General features: G+C 44.7%; 1 protein-coding gene across 2 annotated transcripts in view; it reads right to left on the bottom strand.

The window, feature by feature from the left end:
* Fer1l6 (fer-1 like family member 6) overlaps positions 1–27,689 on the bottom strand; it is a 133,697-nt gene that overhangs the window by 88,967 nt on the left and 17,041 nt on the right. For both annotated transcript variants that reach the window (XM_015486290.2, XM_048802091.1), the window contains exons 3-13: positions 26,604–26,724; positions 23,468–23,522; positions 23,234–23,365; positions 19,899–19,961; positions 16,663–16,741; positions 15,195–15,351; positions 14,442–14,628; positions 13,264–13,456; positions 10,100–10,452; positions 4,954–5,062; positions 3,421–3,604 (exon numbers count right to left, since the gene is read on the bottom strand). In XM_015486290.2, coding sequence (XP_015341776.1) covers positions 3,421–3,604; positions 4,954–5,062; positions 10,100–10,452; positions 13,264–13,456; positions 14,442–14,628; positions 15,195–15,351; positions 16,663–16,741; positions 19,899–19,961; positions 23,234–23,365; positions 23,468–23,522; positions 26,604–26,724 — 1,633 coding nt within the window. The remainder of the gene's footprint in view (positions 1–3,420; positions 3,605–4,953; positions 5,063–10,099; positions 10,453–13,263; positions 13,457–14,441; positions 14,629–15,194; positions 15,352–16,662; positions 16,742–19,898; positions 19,962–23,233; positions 23,366–23,467; positions 23,523–26,603; positions 26,725–27,689) is intronic.

Here is a 27,689-nt window from a genome sequence, read left to right as displayed (position 1 = left end):
ATTCTGCTTGTTTTCTCTGTTTTTAAGTCACTGTGTTGAGAATCCTGCAACTAAATACATTCCCACCCAGTATGGTCCCAAGCTCTTTGATTTGGGTCATTCTGTGCTATTAGGTTTGGGGCCTTTGACTCTAAATCTCAGGTCCTCCTGGCCTTACTGAGACGACACGGATCAGGAGACTGTGGCTTCTGAGGCAAGCTGCAGTGCAGATGGAAGGGCACCTCGTGCCATTGGAGAGAGAAGACTGCCAGTTTGAATGGCTGCCCTGACTGGGGACCAGCCTTGTGACTTAGGGCAAGGGTAGGTCTGGAATCCTGAATTAAATAATGGCCCACCGTTGGATGTCTTCTGCTACAATCACATTCCTGACCTCTGACCCAGCACATAAATCGTATGCAAATGTACATGCTTTGTAAAACTAGAAAGCCCAGAACATGTATACTGTTGTATTTTATTGAAATAAGTTGTGTGTGTTCATACATGTGTGTGCATGTGTGTTTGTGTGCACGTGTGTGTTCATGTGTATAGCAATTTAGTATAGACAGACTCTTCCAATCCAGCTGCTGCCTCTCTGGTTTGCCACTATGTGGAGAAAGCCTCAATACAGTGATTGAGAAGTAAAAAGAAAGGCCAACTCTACCAAAAACCACCACCATGACTTATTTTTGATCTTCTGGTAGCACTCAGATATGCTCTATCCAAGATGCCTTGAGACCTCTCAGCTCCTCCTAAGCCCTTCCCATACTCCACCCTGAAATCCCACCAATAGTCAATAATGGGCTAGTCCAGCAAGGTGAGGAGGGTGATTGGAGGCAGAGTCCCTCTGAGTAGCCTCAGGAAGTCTCTCCAAGCTGCAGATCCAGCTGTAGGATTCACTGATGTCTCAGCTTTGAGAATGGAGTTCAAGGACAGGGAAGTTTGGGATTCTTTCATCCAAAAAGAAAAAACATCCATGTATGGATGCCAAGGAGCCAAAGAGACTCCAGAGAAGGGGATCCAGGTAGAGGAGATGTGTTCCATGGGAGGGAGGGTTTAGAAAATGTAGAGAATGCTCAAAAATAAGAGGAACAGCAGCTAAGTTAACTGCTTTAACTTCCTCCACCTACTTTGACCAACACTCCTTCCACCTCTTATGCCTTTCTCATCTTTCAGAGTGTCACCTTTTCTATGACCTATCCCAACTCTACCTCCTCCTCAGCAGGCTTAGTCACCTACCCCTTCTCTAATCCTAGAGTACCCTGTGCCAAGCCAGGAACTCCTTGATTCATCCAAAAATACGTATCCACCTCTGTGCCAGGCACAGAGCTGAGGAGATAAACAGGTGATGGCACAATACCTGCCTTCAAAATGCTCACTGTCCCAGAGGGAAGACAGGTGAGTACAGACATCTTAAGCCAGTGTGATTTGTGCTTGCTGAAGGTGTACGGAAGTCCATACCAGGCTTGGGGTCCAGGGGAAGGAGTCTGGGCTTACTCTTGAAGGGTGCAAGGAGCTGGCAGCTGAGGAGGAGCCTGCTGCCAGAGAAGCATGTCCAAAGACGCAGAAGCAGCAATCAGCAGGACTAGTTGAGGATTGCACAGCTGGAGGAAGTGGAGTGGGTTGGGGTAGGGGATTGGTGGTGACTCCAGATGATGCTGGAGAGTAGATGGGGATTAAAGCCACAAGCTCCAGCCTCTGGAATTAATTCTAAAAGCACAGGGAGTCAATGAGGGATGTGAATCAGGGAAATAATTGGTTCAGCGAGTTCAGTGAGTATCTTGAAGAAAATCCAAGCCAGGTAGGAGATTTTTAAGATAATTTAGGCCAAAGATGCCAATGGCCAGAATTAAAGAAATATCAATAGATAGGAATAACTAGAATTGATCAGACTTCATCCCTGATTGAATGTGGGTATGAAGGAAAAAAAGAACAACTGACAACCTTCCAGCGGTGGGTTGGAGGACTCAGAGAATGGCGGAATGAATTCATAAAATAAGAAAGATAGGACAAGGAGAAAAGTTATCTGTGAAAATATTGAGCCTGGTAAATGATCTGTGAGATGCCCAAGTGGGGGTGTTTGGATCTGATGTTCAGGGAAGAGAGCTGTCAGGGGGATTTGGGAATCCTTGTTATCCTAACAGTGGTCAGGAACCCATGGGTCAGTTCCCAGAAATAGTGTCTAGGTCAAGAAGTGCAGAGATTAAAGAGATGGCAATATGGCCTTGTAGTGGCCTATTGAGAGCCATCTGTGGGCTGTGTGTGGACTACTTCACACACATCACAGCCTAATGAATAGGAGAATCTGGTGTCTAGGGACTTCCAGTGGACATTTCCTCTGCCTAAGACTGCCCAGACACATTGTGAGCCCTATTAAGCTCTTTCTTCCATTGGAGATGGGGTGACCTGCTGCAGCCATACAGCCCCTCTGAGATGGGCTTGAACTGCCAACATGCCAATCAACCTGCTGACTGCAAGACATAAGGAAGCAAGACTCCACCCCTGAAACCTTATCCCTGCCTTTAATGTATCCCTCAAATAAACCACAGGAGCCATTTTCTAATTGTCTAGCCCCAGCTCCTGTGTGGACTGGACCTATCAGGGCCTCCAGCTTTGGAAAATATATCTTTCTGACTTTGTCTTTTGTTCTTCACTAACTATTTTAGACTTTAATGTCTTAGGTGGCTTACATCCTCCTGAGCAGGAAGAAGAACCCCCTAATGAGGTGCTGGATACCTCCTCATAGTGGCTAATGTAACATGGCTGGATTCCCATCTCCCACATGTGAAATGAGGAAAGCCATCCAATGACATCAGAGATTTTTTTCACTCAAAACACAAGATTCAACAATAGAACACTCTTACTATATTTGCTTTTTTATTTTCATAAATCACTTGATTGGTGCTTGACACTAATTTCTTAAAAAAGAATGCTATCTTTTTATATCTCCTTATAGGTTGAAAATTTGCATGGATTAAAGGAGATCTGTGGGGGGTCTGTGTAGGTGCCCCATTGGAAATGGTCTTTTCTGGTGGCTGACAAACATTATTTGAGTTCTTTGGTTTGCAAATAACTGTGGCAAAAACATGTATTAAATAATCCCACCAAATCAAGTTAACATAGTGACACAGATGTGGATAATAACTGTTAATAGGATTTAGTGTGAAATGTTAAGTTCAGACCTTTGGACTCTATTGTGCTTCAAAGTTATAGAGAAAAAGGGTTTCGGACATGATCATCACCATCATCCCTGTTCTGTCCTTAAATAAATAACATGTGGAATGCTACTTACCATGTCTCCCCTTTGTACCTTGCCCCATGACTGAGATAAAACAATAATGTTTCTGAATTTCAGGAAGAACTAAATGAAAGAGTCCCAGAAACTGAGCCAAATCCCACCATCCATCAGGAACCTTGGCTGCTCTCACCTGCCGTGCCTCCTACCTGTTCCCCTCGGTCACCAGAGGCTTCTCTGGATGAGTGGTGGAAGACATGGGGATGGCCACATCGTGGGCTGCTTCCTCTTCTCCTTCCTGCAGCAGGGGAACGGCGTCTTCTTCAGTTAATTCAGAGGACTTCTTCTTACTGCCATGATGGAACCCTCCGTCAATCAGGTTCCCAAAATTACCTGCAGCAGCAGGGGGAGAGGGGCTGGGTGTCAGCAAGTAGAACCAGTCGACTTGGCATGAGGGACCCGAGGTCTCGTCCTCCCATGGCAATAGATCCCCCAGGGTGAAGGTGGAAAGAACAGTGGTAGGAAGAGAATAAGACTGACAACGACAATGAGCCACCCTCTCCATCCCCTTACTTGCTCTTTTGTAAAAAAACACAACTTAGAAAGTAGAAGACGTAGGCAAGTAAAAACAGAAAAGGGTTGCTAGAAATTACAAAATTCAGTTATAGCCATTTTTAATATCTTAGTGTATATCCTTCCAAAAGTTGGTAAAGGATCATTGAAGATGTGTCATTTTGTAAACCAATTGTTTTCACTAAAAAAAAAAAAAAATCTTGTAAACCTTTCCCAAACTGCTTCTCCTCTAAGAGAAGATTCCTTGTCTAAGTCCCCAAAGTCAACATCATGTTTTAAAAAGAAATAGGAGGTGGAGAAAGGAGGAAGAAGGAAAGAAGGGAGGACAACATTACACGGGGACAAACAGGGCAGCTTTTGTAGGACAAATGTCTCTGCGTAAGAATACATAGCCCCTGCAGGATTATTGGTGTCCTTGATCTTTCTATTTTATAATCTGATTTCAAATGCTTAACAAAAGACTAAGATGAATATGGCCAGTCCCAGAACTGGCCATATTATAGACCTGGTCAACTTTGTTTAAATCAAGAAAACTCTGGGATCACAAGCTTGTGATCCTGGAGCCCCTTAATTTGGGAAGTCTTCCTAAGTCCTCCCTTTCTGGCCTCCCTCTCTGGCCTCTTCTCCTATCCACACCGGCTGCCTGCCACTCCTTTCTATTTCTGTAGTAGATGCTGTTAGTGCTTCATCCAGATACTTTACCAGCTACCAAGATGGCCAGCAGCTCACAGTGGCCACTTTCCCAAGAACCACTTTCTACTCATGGAGACAGTACCCCATTTCCAATTTTCTGCCCTGCTGCAAGACAACTGCCTGAATCAAGATCTTCTCTGATGGGATGCTATTCCTTGGAATGGCTTACCCAGCTGCACCATAGCCCAGGAAGATTGCTAAGACTTGGGGTTTCCCAAGGTCAAGCATCTACTGTGCATGTGCTACTTCGCAGGTATGAGCTTATTTATCCCTGAAACTCTGAATCTAAACCTATTCTGTTAAACACTTTTTAAAAGTATGAAAAAAAAATCTGTCCCTTATACATTGACAATAGGGACTTCTCCCTTCTTTCCAGGATGCCCACCTCCACTAGGGTGCTGTCACTTCACATAGGACACTAATTAACTTATTCAAGAAACAGATCTGTGTCAAGCACTGTGCTTGTCTTCACTTACCAATAGAAACCTCAAAGCTGATGGGTTTATCACCAATCTTCCGGTCAATCATGGTAGCTTCGAAAAATACCCCAAAGAGTAAAAATTCCTCATATTTTTCTGGCGTGATCTACAGAAAGAAAAAATATATTAGACAAACTGATTATCTTCTTTCACCAGGAAGCCAGGTCAATGAGGTTGACCTGCTTCAACAACATTTATAGACACTTGACTCTGTTTCAGCCTAAAATGCTGCATCTCCCCACTGATCAGACAAGCAGGAATCATGGCCAATAAATTGCAAATCCAAATGCAATCACTTATCTAGAATGATCAGACTCAACCTTCTGATTGGCTACCTTAAAATGCAGAGAACCTCCTTTCACATCAGAGGCTCAGCTTGGTGTCTATGTCTTTCTAAGACTCTGGGTGAAACGCCAACCTGGGATGACCTTCAACTGATCAGGCTTTCAGAAACCAAAAACCAAAGATGAAATCCTGAGTCACAGCAACTCTTGCTTTTGAGCTTGACTTCATGGCTTCTATAGGATGCTCACATACATTATGTTATTTGTTCCCCCCCAACAACTTTGAGAGGGCAAAATCTGGACCATTCCCATTTTGCAGACAAGAAAACTAAAGCTTGAGGTTGTACAGTAGCTTTCCCATGTGTTGTGACCACAGACCCAGTTCTCACACATCTCTAATATGTGTTATCCCAATCCCCTGTGCTGACCCAAAGTCAAAGTTACTTCCTGAAATAATGAGCAAACTCAGTTCAAAGGGTGGAGGATTAGATGAGCCCAGGAGTGTCAACCAATCCTGTGAATTCAGGGTGCTAAAGGCTCGATGGCTGCTGCTGGGAGGGATCCACCCAGCCCAAGGCACAAGTACTTCTATGTTGCAAAGGGCCAGAGTGATTATTCCAACTTCCAGCCTTTACCTGAATAAACTAAAGTTCAGAGACTAGGGGGCTTCCCAAGGTCAAGTCAAAGAAGTAAAAGTCAGACCTGAGAGCTGTCTCCACCAAGGCTGCTTTGAAAAGGACCCTCCACTCTGGAAGCCTAGGACTGTGGCAGGTCACAAGACGGGGGCCGTCCCAAGGTAATACACAATTATTTTCAAATGACTTTTATTGACTTGGAACAGGCTATGATTTAGGGAGCAGATGTCAATGAGTACAGTGACCCAGCATCACATTCTGGGTGAGCTAAAGTCATACAATCTTTGCTTCCTGGTTTGTTTGTTTTTGTTTGATTCATTGAAATCTGCAGAAAACGAGTAAAATTAGTTTAAGGAAACAAAGCATATCTAGCCCCTGGGGTTAAAGTTACATTATGTCAAAAGCATCCTTCAGACAGCCAATCATTAGGTGATTAGCCTTCACTTGGGCTCCTCCTGTGGTGTTGGCAGTCCCAGGAAATGTTTCTGTTGACCAGAAGCATGGAACAGGGTGGGGGCTTGTGCTGGATCTTTTAAATTATTTTTAGATATATATTAACATTGGGATACACTTGGACATAATCACAAAAGTATGAAATATAATCTGCTAATTCAATCCCCAGCATTTTCCCCTCCCCTCCTCCCTCCCTGTTCCCCTTTCTCTACTCTACTCTATTTATATACATATATATTTTCAATTAGTGTCTTGTGGATTATACTTGATGCTTGAATTCACTGTGGTATATTCATATATGTACATATGAAAGTTTGGTCAGATTCATTCCACTGTTCTTCCCCTATCCTGTCCCTCCATCCTCCCCCTCAATCCCCTTACTCTATAATTTTTCCTCTATTTTTTTTAATTCTCCCCCCCCCCCTTTTTTTCCTTTCTCTCTTTCTTCCTGCCCTCCATTTTGGATTAGCTTCCACATATCAGAGAAAACATTCAAGGGCCTTTATGGCTGAGTAATAATCCATTGTGTATATGTACCACATTTTCTTTACCCATTCATCTGTTGAAGGTACTTAGGTTGGCTCCATAGCTTAGCTATTGTGAACTGAGCTGCTATAAACATTGATGTGGCTGCATCACTGCAGTATGCTGATTTTAAATCCTTTAAATACTGAGAAGTGGGATGGTTGCACTAATTTTTAGTCCCACCAACAATGAATGAGGGTACCTTTTCCACCACCTCCTTGCCAACATTTATTAGTATTTGTATTCTTGATCATTGCCATACTGACTGCAGTGAGATGAAATCTTGGTGTAGTTTGATTTGCATTTCCCTCATTGCTAGAGATGCTGGACAGTGTTTCATGGATCTTAGTCACAGTCTACCAACTGCAATAACCATTTCTTATCTCACCTTCCCAGGCTGAGTTCACTCTCCAGGAGGAGGAGCCTGGGAGAGGGACTGCCAGGACCACAGCCAGAAGAGACTTCTTCAAATCTCAGCTCTGCTATTTCCTAGCTTTGGGCAAGTCATGCTCACTCTATGACTGTCACTCTCCTTATCTGTGACATAAGCATCATAATAGGGCCCACCGGGAGGAAATGGAAATGATAAGAAACTGCCTATGAAGTAGGTTATCACAGGAAGTAGGCACAAGGAGGGTAAGTCACCTGCCCAAAGAGTCAAATGGAGGCAAGGCCAGGCAGTAATCCCGCACCACTCTGCCACAACCTAAAGCTATTTGCTTTGACGACCTATATCTGTACCTCCCAATGCACTTACATTGGTTTGCATGTCTTCCTTCCCCTTCTATCCCATAAACTAGGCTCTATTTTTACTCTTTACCAAGCTGAAAATGATATTTAAACAAGAAGCTACTCAACAAGTGTCCATTCAAAATGGACACGTTTTAGGTTGACTCTACTTCAGGGGAGTTTGGCACAGGGGAGCAGGGCAAGCTTTGATGGTGTGAGAGGGGTGGTTGGGGAGGCCAGCACTATGGGGTCTCTCAACTGCCCATATTTGCAGTGAGGGCATGACTTCAACTGGAAACATGGGAGCTCAAGGACCCTGGGCAGCTAAAAGAGATGTGGTACAAAGGGTTGTTGGGGGCAAGCTCCAAACTGCTCAGGCTGCAGGGAGGGTAGAAGGTCAGAGCTGTGGTTTAAAAATATAACCACAAATTCTCAGCCAATCCTCCCCTGAAAAAAATGAAGCCTAATTCTCCTCCCTTTGCAGATGGGCTGGACTAATAATTTGTTTCTAGTAGAACACAGCAGAAACATCAGTGAGTGACTTCCATGGCCAGGTCATGAAAGAGTCTCTGCCTTACTCCCGTTTAGATCACCTGCTCTTGGGGAGCCAGATGCCACGTCATGAGGACACTCAAGCAGCCTGAGAGAGGGTCCACATAGTGAGCAACTGAGGTCTCCCACCAACAGCCAACAGGGCTAACCTCCTGCCAAGTGATGTAGGGCCTTCAGAAGGCTTCTATCCCTGCCAAGACCTTGGCTGAAATTTCATGAGGAATCCTGAGCCAGAACACGAGCTAACTATTCCCAAATTCCTCACCCACAGAAAATAAGCATTTGTTGTTTTCAGCTAAGCTTTGGGTAAGCTGTTGGGCAGCAGTAGGTAACCATTAAACCCAAGGAGGAACTGGCCACAAACAAAAGCCCAGGTGAAGGAGGAAGCTGGGGACAAGAGTGTGAATGATGCCTGAATTTCCTGCTCTCTGTCACCTTCTACACAATAGCCAAGATGTCCCCTGGCTTTGTAGACAAGTAAGTTCCCAAGACTCCCTTGCTCCCGGATAGAGTTTATTTCTTCAGGGACCCTCAGCAAAATATCTTAAGGATATTGACTTCCATTAAGAAAATCTTCTAGTTTCTTTCTAGATTGCAATCCTAGCTCATAAAGGAATGTCCAACTTCAGCCTTCAGTAGGAGAGAGTACCAGAAGGACAGATACAGGGGATATCAGCTCAGGTGGCCATTAAGCGACTCATAATTTCTTGGCGAGTCCAAAGTTAAGTTTTCAACATTGGCATATATTCTGAAAGCACACAGAATCCCTGATTCTAACCACAACATACTGGCAGCACACATTTCCAGAGACTGTTTCCCAATATGTGAGTACAGCGGCAGAGTTGGGGAAGTCCCTGAAATACCAAGTCACAAACAACAGGTGGAAAGCTTTGGAGAGCTGCCCCCTAGTGGCAGGAGCAAACCACAGTTCCATTGAGAACAATAACAAACGCATGGCAAGCTGATTGCGCATGTGTCAGAAACTCTGCTGACCGATTTACACGCATTCTCTCCTTAACCCCCAGCAGATGCCCACGACAGAGCAGCTGTTAGACCTCATTTTGCTGATGAGTAAACGGAGACACAGTGGTGTTAGCATCCCAGCCACGAGGAGCACCAACCCCGTGGCTGCCAGCCCTGTGTTCCCACTTGTCCCCTACAGATTCCGCAGGTTTATAAGATCCCTGTGGTAAAAATAAGTGGCTCTGCCAAGGCCAGAGAGTCCCTCACACTTCAATCCTGTGGCTGCCTAGGAATGGACAGCTCTGGGACACAGCCATCGCCTCTGGTCCAGTTGACCTGAGAAACACTCACTCCAGAGGCAGAATTAGCCAAGCTGAGACGCTACCCACCTCAGCCGCTGACAAAATGTGAAACTCACTTGCTTAACTACAAATTGCTATTGCAAAGCTAAGTGGTGAGAGACATCGATGTTCACCCTGGAGCCCAAGATCTCCTGCTCATAATAAAGAGGAGGGCTGGCAAAACGCTGCTGTGCTTTATGGAGAGCAGCAGCAGGAGATCCCTGGGGCTGTGCTTTCTTCCCAGCTTCAGGCAGGGAATAGGGTTCTCAAGTTCTCACACCCAGCTTGCGGCCTCCTCCCCTCCTCTCCCACCCTCCTCCTACCCAAGCTCCCAGAAGCCCACACGGATCCAGCTGAGCCAGTCCCCCCGCCACCCACTCCCACCAGCACCCCAGAGCACTTCCATGTCTCTTCCCCTGGGTTCCCATGGAATCTGTGTTTCAGGGGGACTCCGAAGGAATCTGTCCTAACAGATGGCTGTGCAGAGGCAGAGGATCCACCCCAGAACACAGGGCTGGGCCAACAATTTTGCAGGAAGAATGACACAGCTGCAGGCAAAGACCTTCAGGGAGCCTGGGACAGGTGCTGTGTTGTGTCCTGGGCTCACCTCAGGTGGGGTCTTAGCTTTGCAATAGCAATTTGTAGCAGAGCTCAGACCTACCTCCGGGGGGACGTCGAAGGGCTCCACCTCCACCTCGGTGGAGTGAGCTCTGTCGGACGGCTGCTGGGGCTTCCCATCATCGGCTCTGTCTGCCTTGTCCTTACTGGAGCCTTTGGAAGACTTGGAGTCTTTGTCCTTGGAAGACAACTTCAGCTCCTTCAGCGCCTTGGAAAACTTGGACTCCTGTGCCCCTCCTGAGAGGATTTCCACAGCAATTTCTACCAAGATTCTGCCCCTGAATGACACCCCTTCCCCAAAGCCTTCATTCAGTTCCTGGTAGTCGTCCATCAGACTGTGGTTCCTGGGGGAGCCGTACAGGTTGATCCAGGCAGGTCCAAAGGTAGGGAGGAAGCCTAGGAGGACCCCGAGCTTTAGTCATCTGGCAGGTTTTCAAGTTTAACACGCATTGTCTTTATCAAAGCTATTCACAGTCTTTTAAAAATATACAATACACAGAAAACACGAAAGAGGGTATTTGCAGGATATAGTATCACCAAAAGACATTGAACTGATTTTTCTTTTCATCTTTTTTCTGTACGTGTCTCATTTGTAACATTTGTAGTACTGTTATGAAGGCCGACGAGCCTCCCTTTGCCTCCCTGCATTCATCAAACGTTTATTGACTCCTAACCAAGCCAGCCACCACGCCAGAGACCAACCAAAGAGCTCAGCAGAGGACAAGCAGACACAAACACTGAACAAATAAATATTTACATTATAAACACCACAAAGGAGACCTACAAACAGCAGGCTGATACTGCATGGAGAGGAGTTAGGCAGGCAGAGAGAGAAGGGAGGGAGAGAGAGCAAGAATGCATGTGTGTGCATGTGTGTGCACATGTGTGTGTGCACATGCATGTGTGTGCACATGCGTGTGTGTGTGTGTGTGTGTGTGTTCTGGGCTGGGGAGCAGCATGTGCTGGTTGGAGAGGAGCAGGGAGCTAAAGATTGAGCTGAATGAGGAGCCAGTGGGAGGTGGTGTCTTAGAGGTCTTGATAAGGATTTTGGTCTTTATCTTAAATTCCATGGGGATACATGAAAGGAATGTAAGCAAAGATGTGGTATGGTCACATCTCTTTTAAGATCACTGTGCTGCTCTGTGGAGGGGAATGAAAACAGATGTGGGCATACTGGCCCACTGACCATTTCATCATCAAAACTGAAGACATCAGCGGCTTGGAACAGGGTAAGGTAGCTGAGATGAAGAGAAATGAGTGCTTCTAGATATGTTCTAAACATAGAGCTGAAAAGACCTGGTAATTTTAACTTGTTCCTGGCATAAGTATTTTCCCTTCTTAAAATATAGTGTTGGAGAAAATGCACAGTATCTTTGGGAACATCTCTTTGGCAACATTAATATTCCTTTTTGGCTCACAGTTCAGCCTCGTGGTCCTGAAGTTTGAATCTCAGCTCTGGCACTTTCAAACTATGTGACTTTGCACAAGTTTTGTCACTTTTTTTTTAACTTCTCTATGCCTCAGTTTCCTCATCTAGAGGAATTGTTAATAGTGCCTATCTCACCTACCAAAATTAAGAGAAATTGATGAGGTGATATTGGCCCAGTTATATTGTTGTATTGTGTGCGAGTACAAATGTGTAACAACAAATCCCATCAATATGTACAACTATAATGCACCAATAAAAATGTGGAAAATTTTCAAAAAGTAATCATGTCTAAGAAGCGTTTCACACAGACCCTTGGGGAATGTTTAAGAATATTACTATTGTGAATAAATAAATGTATCTTAATTTGCCTACAATTCCCCCATGGTGGACAATTAGATGTTTCCATACATGTTTCTGTTAATAGTCGTTTTGTGCCTAAATGTTCTCTATCCAGCCCTGACTTCAATGGAGTAGATTCTCGCCCTCCCTTATGTAGACTTGGAGCAGGGAAATTGTATTAAAGGAAATAGAGAGATTTTATGGTCCCTGATGTCTACTTGTTAAGCACTGATATCCATCTTCCTGAACACATCAAAGTGCTTCTGAAAAGTTGTGAATAAAACATGCTGGCATCGAGTGGGAAAATGGTGTAGACGGGGGACTGTGCTTTTCCGTGTCAAGTGGTAAATGCTTCCATAATGTGAAGAAAGAGACAATGGAAATCCATTGAGACCTTTCTATGCTGTCGCCCATGAGGGGCATAAAATTATGTAATTCCTGTTCTCTGTTCTTAGCAAGGCTTCAATCTGATAGAGGGAAAAGGTACCATAACTATACTAACTTCATATATGATATATTTATGATGTTCTACCTGTATGCACTTATGTGTTTGGGTTTGTGCATACATGTGTGTGATCTGTGTGTGTGCATGCCTCCATAATTGTCCATTAGCATAAACTAGCAGTACAAGGAAAGGTTGCCTGGGGATTTAAAGAGGAGGGATATGTTGAGCTATTTGGGGAATTGTCACCCACTAACTAGGTTTTCCAAACAAAAAGCCATACACTGAAGTCAGGTGCGGTGGCATACACCTGTAATTCCCAGTGGCTCAGGAGGCTGAGGCATAAGGATAGTGAGTTCAAAGCCAGCCTCAGCAACAGCAGGGGGCTAAGCACCTGAGTGAAACCCTGTTCTAAATAAAATATAAAAAAGGATGGGGATGTGTCTCAGTGGTTGAGTGTACCTGAGTTCAATCCCCAGGACCCCCCCCCCAAAAAAAAAGGTATAATACTGAGTAGAAGCTCTTTCCCTGACCCCTTCCTGCTGACTTGGGGGTTAGCTGGGACTCTCTATTCCCTTCTTGGATTATTCTGCTGGCCACAGCTCCCCACCAACCTCATAATTTCATGCTCCCATCAGTGGTTGGGGACGTAATTGTGGTGGGGGGATCTGAAATGTAAAATCCATTTTGCTTGTGAGTCGTTCCAAATTTTTTAAAAATCTAGTGAGTCAGATTAGGTGGATAAACCTGAGTTTACCAACCTCAGATCTAATCAATTAGATTCTATCAAGGACACAGAGTGGTGCTCATGGAAGACCTGGGACCAGGACCAACCTGCCTCCCTGAGCCCAGCTCCAACCTCCACCCTGAACCAAGCCAAGCTGCAGACCGACAGAAGCCTGGCCAGGCCTAACACCTGCCGCCTGGACCCTAAAGACGAGGGCCCGAATGCCGTCATTTTGAGACCTGTTTCCAAGGCAGACAAGGGAGGCTTCACCTTTATCTCCATCCTGCTCATTGGAGATCTTCTTCAGGTCGATGAAGTGGGTTGCCAGCGCCACGTCATTCATGCTGCCTTCGTCCCACACCTGGATCTTCACCCTCCGACACAAGGGAGGGAACATTTCCTTGAAGACCACCTGTTCATGCCACACGGGGTTGGCAGAGTTCTTTTGCACTGTGGTTCGCCCCTAAAAACAGACAGAAGGATGTGAGCTGTGAAAGGAAGTGACTCTCTGAGGAAAGCTCCTCAAGCCAGCTGGAGATGGGAAGCAAGCAGCCCAAAATACTGAAGCTGCTTCCCCCTGGCACTCAGGAAAATCAGCTGCACCCAACACACTGTTGGAGGACCCCCTCGGTGCTGGCTGCTGTGCGAGGCACCAGGGACAAAAGCGAGTCAGTGCCCTTGGGAAGTGCTAATGGGCACATCAGAGCTGGGCTGGAACTACCACCTGTGCTGTGAACAGAGCTGTTCTGCACATCTCCAGGAAGGCCCTGGTCAGAGCTCACCCCCAATAAGTGGGGTGAAAGCACTGCTGGTGGCAAAGCACTACTCTCGTCTGGACCTTGTTTTTGTTGTTGTGTTGTTGTTATAAAGTGGAGATGATTTCCTATATGACCTCCAAGAACTTGAGGCAAAAATACTACCACGTTCACCCTGTCCAAAGGAGGGGTCAGGGTGAGTTTATATTTTGGTAGCAGTGACATCTGTGTCAGCCTGAAGCTTCAAAGTCCAGTCAACCAGGATGGAGCTCTACCATGTACCCAGGTCCTGGTCCTTTCTGTGGCCTTGAGCAGGGAACAGGTTTCCAGGCTTATGCAGGACAAGGACCCTGGGATCCTTTGTGAAACAGATCAGAAAATGGTGGTGATTCTACAGGGGTTGGGGACTAGGTGGTGGCTCGGAGACATAACCAGTGGTGAGGGAGGATGCCTGTCATCCTGGGTCCTAGATCATAATCCACCCTGAGTCCTTCCCTTATTCTAATGAGGAGTAAGTGGGCAACACCCCCAAACCCCACCCACCACCTGACCCAGTGCCTTCTGTGGCAAGTCTTGTCTTTCAAGGCACTGCCCAATTTTTATTTTAACTTAATTTTGTTTGATTAAAATGCCCGGGATACAGGGCAGGGTCCTGGCCCAGGCCTGCTAGAACTGGTGACAATAGTTCCTCACCGTCTGCCCAGCAAAGGTGACCTCCACAAAGGGATCCACAAGGTCCTTACTGTCACCCACAAATGCTTTGGTGACGTTTGCCATGATGCTGGAATTCATTTTGGGCAGTCCTTCTGCCTTGTAGAGTCTTACATAGAATCTGGCCCAGGGTCTCTCTGATGGAAACCCCTGGGGTATCAAAAGGTTCCTTAGAAAGGGAAATAAATAAATATATAAATAAATAGGAAGCCCTCTCATTTGAAAGAATAGAAAAGACAGAAGCAATTTGGAAGCAGAAAAAGACTTTGGGTATATAAGAAGACTTAGGATTTGCCCCTAAAATGAGTTTTCTTTCTAGTGTAGATCACAGTGAAGGGTCACAATAGAGCCCATGCAAACTCCTCTAGGTTCTGGAATCACAGAGTAGACACTGTCTCCCACTCTGCACCTTAAAAGGGAGCATTTAAGTCTCCCCAGGTCACAAATCAGGAGTCAAAATTATCATTCCTTCAAAGAAAACTCATCTACATTTGGATAAATCAGGTAAGCTCAGCATATCCATAACAGGTATCAGAGGAAGACACACCATTCTTGTCCTCACAGCTGACCTCCTGAGGGAAAGCCATGACTTTGAGGGGACACATCATAGTGCTTCTGATGGAGCAAAGACTTAACAGTTCTCATGCAGCAATAAAGGGGTGGAAAGGGGTGGAGGAAGGAAAAAGGTATAAAATTGGGGCACATCATTTCTCTTCAATGGTGGATCTGACTCACTTTTCTATTTGCTCCTCAGCATCAGAGGTTTTGGGGTTGGTCTTTAAGATGTCGCCTTTCCCGGTCACGCTGATGTCGCACTTCAGGTAGCCCTTGGTACCAGTCCTGATGTCACTGGGGTCTGTGAGCAGCGCCCACTTGTCACTGAACTGATGACCTATAAAAGCATCTTGACAGCTCAGCTTCCCTGCAATGGGCCCCACGGCTCTACCCCGTCCCCTCCCACACCCTCCCCAACCCACCATGGTGACTCCTGCAGCAGCCCAGCTCAGTCATGCCTTCCTCCTTCCTTTCCCTCCCTCTCCTTTTGCTTCCCACCTGTTTCTCTGCCTTTCTTTCCAATCACCACAGTATTTGGGAAACTCTCAACCTAGGAATGACCTGGGCAGGATTCCAGCTTTGACCAGCGAGGGGGGACATTAATGGAGGGTAGGAGTCAATCACTTGACCACAGGCCATCAATGTGGCTCATAGATCTTTCTGTTGGCCTACGCTGTGAGTCAGAACATCAAGATCACTTACAAAAGCTAGACGTCTGGCTTATCTTTAAAAATAAATATTGGGGCTGGGGATATAGCTTGGTTGGTAGAGTGCTTGCCTCGCATGCACAAAGCCCTGGGTTTTATCTCCAGCACCACACACACAAAAAATTACTGGCAACACTAGATTCATATTTCCATATGATGGCCAATGCTAAAGGAGTCCAGTAGCTGCTGCTGTTCTACGATGGTTCAGGAGCCTCCCATTCCCTGAAGACTCTGTCACTCCCTAAGATGTGGTACCCATCTGCTATCAGCCATGGTCACTCTGTGGTCCCCTGAGATCCTAAGACTTGAAATCACCTGAGAAGAGAAAGGGCCTTTCATGAGAAGTTCTATGTTAGTTGCTGGCTCCATTATTTATTAGCTCTTGACCTTGGACAAATTATCTAACTTGTCTGCATTTCACTTTCTTATAACAGGGATAATAATTATTATTATGGTGCAGTCTGATGTGAAATGCCAGTCTCATTATGTGCTAGGCTCTCTATAAGCACATATGTATTTGTTAACTTCATACTCCAAAAACCGATGAAGGAGGCATCAATTTATCCTAATTTCTACAGATGAGGAAACCGAGGCACAGAGAAGTTAAATCCTTCATTCAGAGTTGCACATCTTGGAAATAGCAGAGTGAAATTTGGATTCAGGCCAGATTCTTAGCTTCTACTATCTATTAGCACTCCTAGTTATGTGTCACAGTGCTAAATTAGTCAGAATTTGTGTGAAAAATAAATCAAAACTATTTAGAGTGGACATGGAAGATAATCTTATCATTTGATGGCAAGATCCATGTCTCATGTAACTTTGCATAATTGGTGCTAATTTTTATTGAATGAATGGTCAACTGGAAGAGTGAATGAATAAGAAGTCCTTGGGTGCTATAAACCAGAGTCAGAAACAGAGATGGGGAGGTGATGCGTTCTTACCAGGTTGGTTGTACACAGTCCCCAGATCTACTTTGAAAGAGCCAATCAGTATGCTTCCAATCAGCTTGTGGTGAAGGACCTGGGGAGAGATGGATCGGTGAGTCCATCACATTTATCTTTGAGAATGACTCTTGAAATGGGCTCTTTATACCTCAAAGATGCTTCTAGGCTTTGACGCTTCCCAGGCTTTGACCTTCATCTGGATCACAACAGCATTTAGTCATCAAACCACAGAGTCACAAAGGGCCTTCAGAAATATCTCACCTGTACTTCTACCTCCAGCAGGTGGGCCCCCAATTCTCTATTGATGGACACCTGAAACTTGCACGGCCTGAAAGTTTTCTTTAACCAAAATGAACCCTAGTGCAGCCTGCTTGTCAATGCCCACCTCTGTCTGCTGAAACTCTACCCAGAACAACTGTCACCTCCTCCAAGCAGCCCTCCCTCAGCCTCAGCCCTACCCCTGGCTGAAACTCTTCCCCCCAAACTGCCAAACTGCTTTGCTCACAACCTTCCCAGGGAACTCATCAAGCACTGCCTTAAGCCATTTGCAATAGAAGGAAGGTGATCATCCTCAAGCTGATCAGAAGCCCGCAGAGTGCCCCATAACATCTCAAAATGAAGAAGAACTTGAGGAAGGTGGCAGAGTGGGTTCCCATCCCCAAATGCCCATTCACTGTTCAAAAAGCTGCTGAAGAATCAGGATTAGTTTAATCCTGAAGCAAAAAAAATAAAAAACAAAACAAAACAGGGCAGTGAGGGGCTGAGCAGAGAAAGGGCAAAAGAACTCCGGTGACTCAGACCTGGGAAATGCTGTCATCCAGAAAAGGGGACCAGATCCCCTGAGTGGTGCTCAAATAACAGGATGAGAGACTTCAGCTCCCTAGAGGAAAAAATTTCATGAAAGTCGGAACTTCTCAGCAATGTAGTAGAATTTCTTGGAGACAGTGACCTCACCATCACTGGTAATAATCATCATGTCCCAAGAAACCTGTGTCAGGCAGGAGGTGGAGGGGGATCCCAGCAGCACTTGGAACTTAGGCTCGATGGCCCTGAGCTTCCTCCTAACTATAAATGGACCTATGAGCTGCTTGATTCAAGGTCAGTTTCCTACAGTCTCCCATCCACCCCACAGTCTTGCTCATGATAGATGTTCAATAAACATTTAGTGAATGAATAATCGAATGATGGATGAATGGGAGACTTTTGTGGCTTCTGAATAGCCCCTTTTGGCAGAAGCAGTGAGAAACAATAAATTCAGCTGACCTCACGAAATGACAGTCCTTCCCGCTTCTCTTGCCACTCTCTCTCACTTGCCCAAATCTCCCAACCGTGTTAGAGAACTGGGGGGAAGTAAGGACAGCCTGGCTTGAGTAGAGGAGCTATTTAAGGCCACACAGAAAGCTCACTCTACAACCCACCACACTTGCAGGAGCGGCCGTGGCTTCCCGAAGGTCTGAGGAAGACCGGACACCTGTCTCAGGTTCTCCTTGCAGGAGAGGGGCGGCAAGCAGGATGAGCCCCAAGCAAATCTTCCAATAACACAGGAGACTTCAAGTCATCCACTAAGGGTTCAACTGCTGGGCAATACTGGTGTGGCAGAGCATGCAGTGCCAGGACCCTGAAGACGTCTAACACACAGAGTGCAGGGGCCCTGCGTACCTTGGGCCACTGTCACTGAAAGATGGTCTTGGGGTGTGTAGCAGCTTGGCTGTGCCAATAGCACCTGCTCACAGCCCTCTCCTGACTCTTCTCCCACATTGAATTTTTCCTGAGCACATTGACTTTCAGTTCATGAACTTGCAGAAAAAATCATATTCAATGTTTCCTTCTCAAGGGGAGTTCTTGAAAATATCCCCCCACCCCTGTCTTTTGGAGTCGTTTAGGGATGCCCAAAACATTCTCATCTTCCAAGTTAGGGGAACAGAGATGTGAACTTTGACCCTCTGTCTGAAAAATCTTTGTGTCCCACAAACAGTCACTACCCTTGTCTATGATCTGATGTTAAAGCCCGGTGATGTCCTGTTCATCTGAGACTAAGGAGTCCCTTAGGAGCAACTGTAAAGCCACTCCACAAACAGGAGCGATGGAGCAAAGTCCTGGGCAGCATCCCAGGTCCCAAAATACCTTCTGCGCCACTTGTCATCTGCCTGAAATTCAAACACTAAGAATGTTGGCTCTCGGTGACTTCATTCCTCAAGAGTCACATTCTTCAAATGCCCCCAAGAAGGACAATACCACAGCACCACCAGGACCCAGGCCTTAATGCAGGACTTCATTGTCATTCAGCTTTGGTTGAAGGGAACGGGTCATGGATGTGTTTATTAAATTAAGTGGGTGATGGGCGAGGGGTGGATGAAGGCAGACGAGGAGAGAGGACAGGCCAGGAAAGTTCTAAGACAGGTTTTGTCATCCCCACAGTCTGATTTGACTTGGAATGACTGTTGAGGATGTCAACCCCTATTCTCCACACCTCCACTGACATACAAAGTGGGTGTTCTGTTCTTTCAGAATCCAGCCCCTACCCACTACCCTCAACACGGGCACTTTCCCTTCCCATTCCTGTCTTCCATATGGAGAGCAAACCTGGACAAGGCCCCTGCCTGGACCAGGAAGCCCTGTGTCTACTCTTCAGGTCTCTGGGAGCAGTGATTCCCCTGGTGGGGCTGAGGAAGGGTCTCCCAGGGGCAGGACTTGGAGACAATCTTTGAGAATCTCAATGGCTACCACAAGCTCCAAATCACATTCTCTGATCCAGTGTCACCATAGATGAGACTGACATATATGATGCCTTCCTGATTCTTGTTCCTATTTCTCCATTTATCACCAACTAGAAAGGGAAAGTGCTGTGACTATGATCATTAGTGCAGATATCATCCTGAGAGAGAACACCAACCTAGGCTTGATAAAAAACAAACAAACAAACAAAAAAACAAACCTAAAAATGGCACTCCATTAAGATGTCATTTGAAGCATGTGTTTATGCCCACATTTGATTAGTAATAGATTTACCAGAGCTTACAACTTGCTTCCAAGAAGCATGGCTCCTTTTAAGAATCTCCCAAATTCCTCTATACTTGTGATTTCAGGTTCTAGTCTGTTGGTTTACAATTCACCAACCTACACTCACCCTCCTGAATCTACCCATCCCTGTGCATGCTTAGCAGTCAGAGTCCCCAGTGCCTAGAATCTCCCCCACCTTCCACCACCACCATCACCACCAAGGGTATACTCACTGAGATTTTGATGATCTTGTCAAAAAGATGCACTTGGGGCCCAATGAAGTCGAAGACAAAGTACTGAAAAACACGAAGTGCATTGTGGCAGTGACTCTAGTCTCACATGTAAGAACCCTGTTCTGGAGTGATTTTAGATCTGCCTCACTCTAACTGCTGCATGGTCCCCAGTGGCAGGAATATATCACCAGCTGATTGGCTATCCCCTACTGAAGGTCATTTAGGCTATCAAAAGTTTTTAATACAAAAAGAGAAGAATGTCACCAACCACATGCTTGCATGGGATATGTGTACGTATTCTTCTAAAATAGAAGAAGTAGAAGAGTAGGGTCGTGGATTATGTGCATGTAAATTTTTAATAGATAATATTAAAATTTTCTTCTAAAAGACCTACCCCACAAGGAGCTATGAAAATAGCCATTTCCCCATAATACTTTTGCCAGTCCTTGATACTGTTAGTGTTTCTTTTCTTTTTGCTTATAGTGAGAGTTCAAATGGTACCTGAGTGGTGTTTTTTTTTTTTAATTTGGAATTACTTTGATTAAATCTTATTTTTTTCAGGATTTTCATATGAAATTACCAAGATTGACCAAGAAGAGAGAGAATTTTTTAAATTATGAACATGGGAGTTTTTTTATATTAATAAAGCAATTAAATTTCATAGTCTAGAAATTATCTGGACTGGTCCCCATATTATACATATAAGACTGAAGAGTAAAGAACATAAAAGATGTGGCTTAGATTCATATCACTAGTTTTTTCTGGACCAAACATTATTTCTTCTGAAGTAATCACACAAGAAAATAGACAAGAACCAGCCAATTGGAGCCATGTTCCTCCCAAACAGAGGTTTATGGTTCTAGGAGATGAGACACTGAGTGGTGTCAGGGTCTGCTTGGTTGTGCCTGGGGACTGGTGGGGATCAATGAGGCAGAACTGGGAGGCCACTGACCCCTGAATTCTTTCTTTTGAGCTGCAGGATCCAGAAATGACACATGAGGGATGGTCATAGAAAGTAGAAAAGGAGAAACTGACCACTAGCAGCTTTCCTTCAAAGGGCAAAATAGGAAAACCAAAATACAGTGCCATGCACTATAACCAGAGTTCTTCAAAATGGTGGTCCTTAGGTAGCAATGAAAGGTGTCATGACATTCAGTGTCTTCTGCTTAATATGAAAATATATGTGACATTTCAGGAAATTTTTACATACAGAATATGTTCAACTTTTAAAGAGTTTTTGTGTTCAAAATTGACATGAAAAATTCACTTATGAACTTCCTCAGTCTCTGATAAGGCTGAACATATGAGATGCAGTGGGTTCCTCTGGGCTGATAAATCAATTCCAATGTTTGCTGCCTTCTGCTCAGTTTCATGTGTTCCAAACAACAGCCCCAGGCAGGTTCCCTAGACCCCTAGACCACACACATTTTTCTAGCTGGAAAATACTCCCCAGCCCCTACTAACTAGTTCCTTCAACATCTGATGACCTTTGGGCTTGAAAATTCGAGTCAAAAGCTATGACAAACGTCCTGCGTTCACCCTCCATGTTTTTGCTTGATTTCCTACTGATTACACTTGGGTCCAATTTAATGTCATTTAGATCCAGGAATTTTATGCAGAATTATAATAATTAACAAATCTATAAGGCTTTGAAGTTTCAAAGCATTTTCGTGCACATGATCTCATATCATATCCTTGCCAAAAGATGTCTTGGGGGCCAGACATGGAACAGGAAGGGGATAAAGACTGACATTTTAAAGGTCAGAGGAATACAAAGAGGAAAGGAACTAACAGCTCAAATGGGATTTGGGTATTTTTTGTTAATGTCATTATCCATGCTCTTCTTGTCTTCCTTTTTAATTAAAACTCCCATTAGAATAATAATTAAGAGTTTGCTGCATTTTTTGATAATTCCTGGTGTCAAAACACCTACTGGAAAAGAATCCCTCCTGTGCAGTTAGAGAATAAACTGTTACCTCTTGGAAGGGAATTTAGTGATATCAAAATTTTAAACACACATACCCCATGCCCCAATTATACCATATAAATATTATTATAAGTAGTGGCAAAATGCTGAAAAAGTTAATATCCATGAATGAGATACTGACTGGTTTAGTAAGTTATGGTACATCAAGGCATGAGGGAGAAGTAAGATTGAACTGCATGTTCAGTGATGGACTGACTAATCTCCAAGGTATGGGGTTTCATGAAAAGACCAAGACCTAGGTGCAGTATGGAATGCTACCATATTTGCTTGTATTCCTGAACATGCTTGGGCTATCTCTGAATGACAGCCAAATGCCTGGTGAGAATGGATGATTTCAGGGAAAAGGTCTAGGAGATTGGGGACCAAAGATCAGAAGGAAACAACATTTTTTACTGTACATCATATTGTCTGTCATACAATACTTTCATTTTGTAAAGAGAATTTAGTATGTTTAATATTTAGAAGCTTCTCTCTTTGAAGTTTTCCTTCACAATCACTACATAGCTTAAAAAATATTACTGTTTTGCTTTCCAATATGGTATGCCTATTTCAAAATCAGTAACTAAATTTGTGATTTCTCTGCCATGGAAAAGAATGTGTATCTTCTCCCTGACCAACCTTCTATGTTTATTAAGTGAAATCCAGAGTTTATCATGGATGAAAAGGAGCTTGCTGGGAGCCATTAGCCAAGTAGGTATGACAATTTCCTTGCCAGTGTACCCCATGTTGCTTAGTGGAAGGACTCGTGGAAATAGGACATTTTGCAGTGACATTGCATCTAAGGTGACCTTGCTCAAGGACCAGGGCGGATCCGGGTTTAGGGCGTTCCCGGTTTAGGACAGTCTGGGTTTAGGGTGGTTCCAGGTTTAAGGTTATTCCTGCTGGGAGTAGGGCGTATCCTGCTGCCTGAGTTCCCCTTGAGTTCTCACGGGATTCAGACAGTATTTTTGGGGAGACAGAAGCCCAGTGGGGGTGGATTTGGGCAGAGAACGTGGATTTCCCCAGAACGTGATTGTAGACCGCTGGTGTGAGTTCGGGAATAAAGAGTTGCTTTTTGAATCTACAAGCTGTGTGGCGGCTCGTGATTTTGTGCCCAGCCAGACTGCGGCAGGAGCTTATAAGAAATCTAATGGGCCTATTAAAAACATAGTGATGGCTTTAACCTCAGGGAGAATTCCTTGCCTCTCCTTTCCACTAACTTTTTGTTAAAAACCCTTGAGATGGTGTTTGTAAGGTGACTCAGAGCTTGCCATGAATTTGGACAAGGGGCGGTTTGAATGAGGAATTCTGCTGGATGGTGGTGGAGGCAACATTGGGGCTGGCAATGCTGGTGATCGCCACGACTCACTTCATTGTAAAACGGGCTGTTGGTTCCTTCCTTCACCGTGCTCTGCTTCTTCTCATCCCCAATCTCAATGGTCACAACAGGGTCAATGTTCTCACCCACCAGCTGGCGGGCCTCAGTGATGTTTATGGCAATCTACAATAGAAAGCAGAGTGTCCGCCATGCTGGATACTGCCCATTGTTCACATGGGAGAACTGGGGTGGGAGAAGGCTGGGCAGGAAGAGGCAATCACTTACTTGATAATTTTGGGATTTGATGTCTCCATCATGGATCTTAGTCAGCAGTTTTGACCTGTAAATAGAAAATTCAATATACTTGTTTTATCAAGTAAGTACATACTTTGGAGCCATAAGCCATGATAATATTTTCCAAAGTATTTCTAAGGGTTTCATTTATATTGTATCACATATTCTCTCTACATCCCTGGGGAGATAAGTATAGTGGACAAGTGGCTTAACTTCTGTGACTCAGTTTCCCCATCCTAAAATGGAGTTATTAATAGTACTTACCACTCAAAGTGGAAGCTAGAATTCAATGCAAGCAAAACTTAAACCCAGTGCCTGGCAAGAATAAGTGTTAGTGGCACTTTTTATAAGATTACCCATATTATTTATACGATTTTGTTGGTTAATTTATAAAACTAGAAACTGAGAGTCTCAGAAAGTCAGTGGCAGAGCTGCGTCAAAATAAGGATCTGCCAATCTCCTGCCTGATCCTAGATACAGGACCACTTTGCCATTTCTAGTAGATATAATAATTCTGTGTTGTGATTACTTTTGAAAGGATCGGTAAAGGAGAAAATTGGAAAGGATGACCAAGATGCCATCTCCCTGAGATTTCACATCCCAGGCCTTTCATTTATCTGGGCCATCATAGGTCATTGAACAGATGTGTACTAGAGATTGGAAAGAGATGAAAGATCCTTGTTGTCCCAGAAGCAGCATCGGGTGGGAAGTGAACTGAGCTTGAGTTCCTATTGAATCGCATTCTCTTGGCTCCTGACAATACCATCTTTCGTGTGACTTCATTCCGTTTTCACGGAGTATAATTGGGTCTAGTGGAGAACAGAGTAAGCTAGTGAAAATCTCAAGGCTTTGGAATCAGATTGATGGGGATTAGAATATTTGTTCTTCCTAGTTTGGGACTTTACCTTTAAATTCCTTATCTGAAAGTGGAAATAATGATTCCTACCACCTAAGTTCACTCTGAGGGCTAAGGGAGATAATGCCTATAAGCAGAGGTAGATATCATTTATTACATTTATCAGTAAAATGGCAAGTTCATACTGATTTTTCATTATGTGAAAGCCCAGTGCTAGGCTCAGTTAAGAGAAAAACAGACAAGCTGCCATCTTGGCCCTAGAGCTGACGATCTAGCGGGGGAAAGAGGAACAAGGCGCACAAGAAAAGAACTATTATATATAAGTGTAGAATAGACCAAAGGAGGGACATGCACTAGAAGAGATGTAGAGATAAAATTCCTGAAAGCAATTCACTGAAGAGATTGGATTTGAATTGAGCATTGGTGGTTGTTAGAGTCTGTAAACAAGTCAAAATAACACCTGGCATTTTGCCAGGGGAATGTTAGAGTTCCTAAACAAGTCTGGATGGTGCCTGGCAAAATGCCATGGGGAGTGGTTTGAGAAGTAACAAAAGCGAGCCATTAAGTGTGGAGATTCCTTATTGGTTGACTGATGTATCTAGTTTATGCTAATTAGATAAGCTGTGTGGAATGTATAAATACCGCTCCTGTCCTACAATACACGGCTCCCTCTCCTGCTGTATCAACGTACACAAGTTGTTCGTCACCCCCCCACCCACCCCCAACCCCCGGTTATTTTGCTGCAGCCGGACTGCGGCAGGTGGTGGATAGAATTTCAATTGCTGGAGAATGCTCTGACCAAGGAGAAAGAAGAGACAACTACTCCTCATTTTCCTTTCTCTTGCTTCTCTCCATTCAGAGCTATTATTTGGTAAAACAGATGACAAGAGATGCTTTGAAAGATATGAAATAGTTGAAGTCCCTAATCAGAGGCCGGGGGAAAGGGTACAGAGGATAGGGTACAGAGTAGGGGGAAGGACAAGTGACATGAGGTTGTACACACGAGTTTATGTCTTATTTTAATTGTCACCTCTGAGCCATCAGATTCTCATTTCTATCTACACCCCCTCCCCCACATACACTGCCATCCTGTCACAGTTCAGAAACAACAGCTCAGGGTCTGCCATGAAGGGTAGCACTAATCAGCTTTATTAACAGTAACAACTGAGTGGAGAAAGAAGAAAAGGGCATGATGAATTTTTTGTGAGTAAGAAATTATCATGAACAAATATGGCAGATGGAAAGCACTGCTAAGCCCATCATTGGCTTCTCTGTGCCCAAACTTATAGCTGGGTACCTTGTTGTCTCCTTCCACTCAAACACAGGCTGACCCTGTAACTTGCATTGGCCAACAGAGTGCAGCAGAAATGACTTTTGCCAGTTCCAAGCCTAGGCCTCAAAAGACCTTGGGTACTCTGTTGGAATCCTGCAGTGTCGCCATTGGAACAAGCTCAGACTAACTTTCTGGAAGGTCTGATGCCAGAGTTTGGGAGCCCAGTGGTCACAGCTGAAGCAGTACCAGGCCAGCCTACCATCAGGCAACCCCAAAACTAAACTCAGTAGAACCGTCAAATGACCACATATGCAAATAACGATGCATCAGCAAACTATCAGAGGTCATAAAACTACCCCCCTGATCTATCAGCTCAGAGCAAAAATCAATACCTATGATATTAAGCCACTAATTTGGGAGTTATCTTTTATACACCAATTGTTCATTGATATAGCAGGAGAAAGCCAGTTTGTTTTGGACTTTTCTTGGTAGTATAGGAACCACCTTTTCATTTGGGACAAACACGAAGCTAAGACAATTAGTATATTGATGAATTAAAGAGCAGGTAAGGACAGCTCCTGGAATCTGTCTTCATCCCTTGCTGTCACTCCTGAACTATGAGGGGTATGAGCTCGTGTGTGTGTGTGTGTGTGTGTGTGTGTGTGCGCGTGTGTGTGTGGTGCTGGGAATTGAACCCCGGGCTTCACACATGCTAGGCAAATGCTCTATCACTGAGCTACATCCCCAGGCTCAGCAATAGCATCTTAACTCAGGAGAGACAGGATCCAAAGCTGGCAGAGCCAGGATTCTGGCCTGTTGAAGTCTGACCAGCATCAAGAGGCCAGGACTCAGGGAAAAGTGAGCAGGCACAGAAGTCCATCTTCCTGCCCTTTGGACAGTGACCAGGTCTTCTCTTCTGATCTGCAAGAGCCTTCAGGGGTACCTGGCACATAGGATGCACCCAGAAAATATGTCAACGACCTGTGTCAACTCTATACCTTCTGTTCAGAGGAGCTGAGGGGGCAGGAGTGATGGAAGCATCGTCATGAATCAAATCTCCTACTGGTCCTTCCTGGTGAGAAGGTCCATCCTGTGGCAGTTCAGCTTCACTCTGACCATCTAGAGGAGCAAGCAAAGGAAGAGGATCCCGTTGAATTGAGACATAGTGGTGATCAGGCCTCACTCTGTGCCCAGCACCAAGGAAGCGTCACCCCAGGTATAGGAAACAAGAGGACGGTCTCTGCCACCGTGAAACTTAACATCCTATTGGCAGAAAAGCCAGGCATATATCCTAATTTTTCTTAGAAAAAAAAAAAAAATATATATATATATATAACTTCTGTTAAAAAAAAAAAAGAACAGAGGTATTTGGATGGTCTTATGGAAAGAAAACTGTATGATGAATCTAAAGATGTGCCTTTAGGTGTGACCTTGCAGAGTGGAACCTGAGAAAAGTCAGAGTCTCTCTGAGTCTCATCAGCAAAGTTTAAAGTACATAAGGATCAGCTGGGAAGCTCTTAAAGCGCAGACTCTGTCTCAGTAGGTCTGGGAAGGTCCCAGATTCTGCATTTCTGACAGCAAGATCCAGGATGAGGTTCTTCCTACATCTGTCGGCCAGTTTTGAGCAGAAGTGCCATGCTCTGAAAAGATGGTGAGTCCTCATGGGGGAGCCTGTAAACATTGCCTTATTTGGAAAAGGTCTCTGTACATGTGGTTATTCAGGATTTTGAGATGAAGAGATTGTCCTGGATCATCTGGCTGGGCCCTAATCACAATCATATGCATCCTGACAAGGAGATTTCAAACAGAACAAAAAATGCAGCAACCTGGCCCTGGGGGCAGGGATGCCACCAACAAACCAAGGAAGGCCACAGCCACGGGAAGCTGGAAGGGACAAGAAACAGATTCTCTGGAGGGCATGGGGCCCCTTCATTTTAACACAGTGATACTGATGTCAGGCCGCTGGCCTCCATAACTGTGAAAGAATAAATTTGTATAGTGTTAAGTTACCAAGGTACTTGCCCTAGGTAGGTTTCTCGAGAAACCCCAGGAAATGGCTATACAAACACTTAGAACATTTCACT

Source organism: Marmota marmota, unplaced genomic scaffold (genome assembly GCF_001458135.2).
Source record: "Marmota marmota marmota unplaced genomic scaffold, marMar, whole genome shotgun sequence".
Lineage (NCBI taxonomy): Eukaryota > Metazoa > Chordata > Mammalia > Rodentia > Sciuridae > Marmota > Marmota marmota.
Note: the sequence above shows the minus strand (reverse complement) of the source record. Positions and strands in the feature narration are given on the sequence as shown.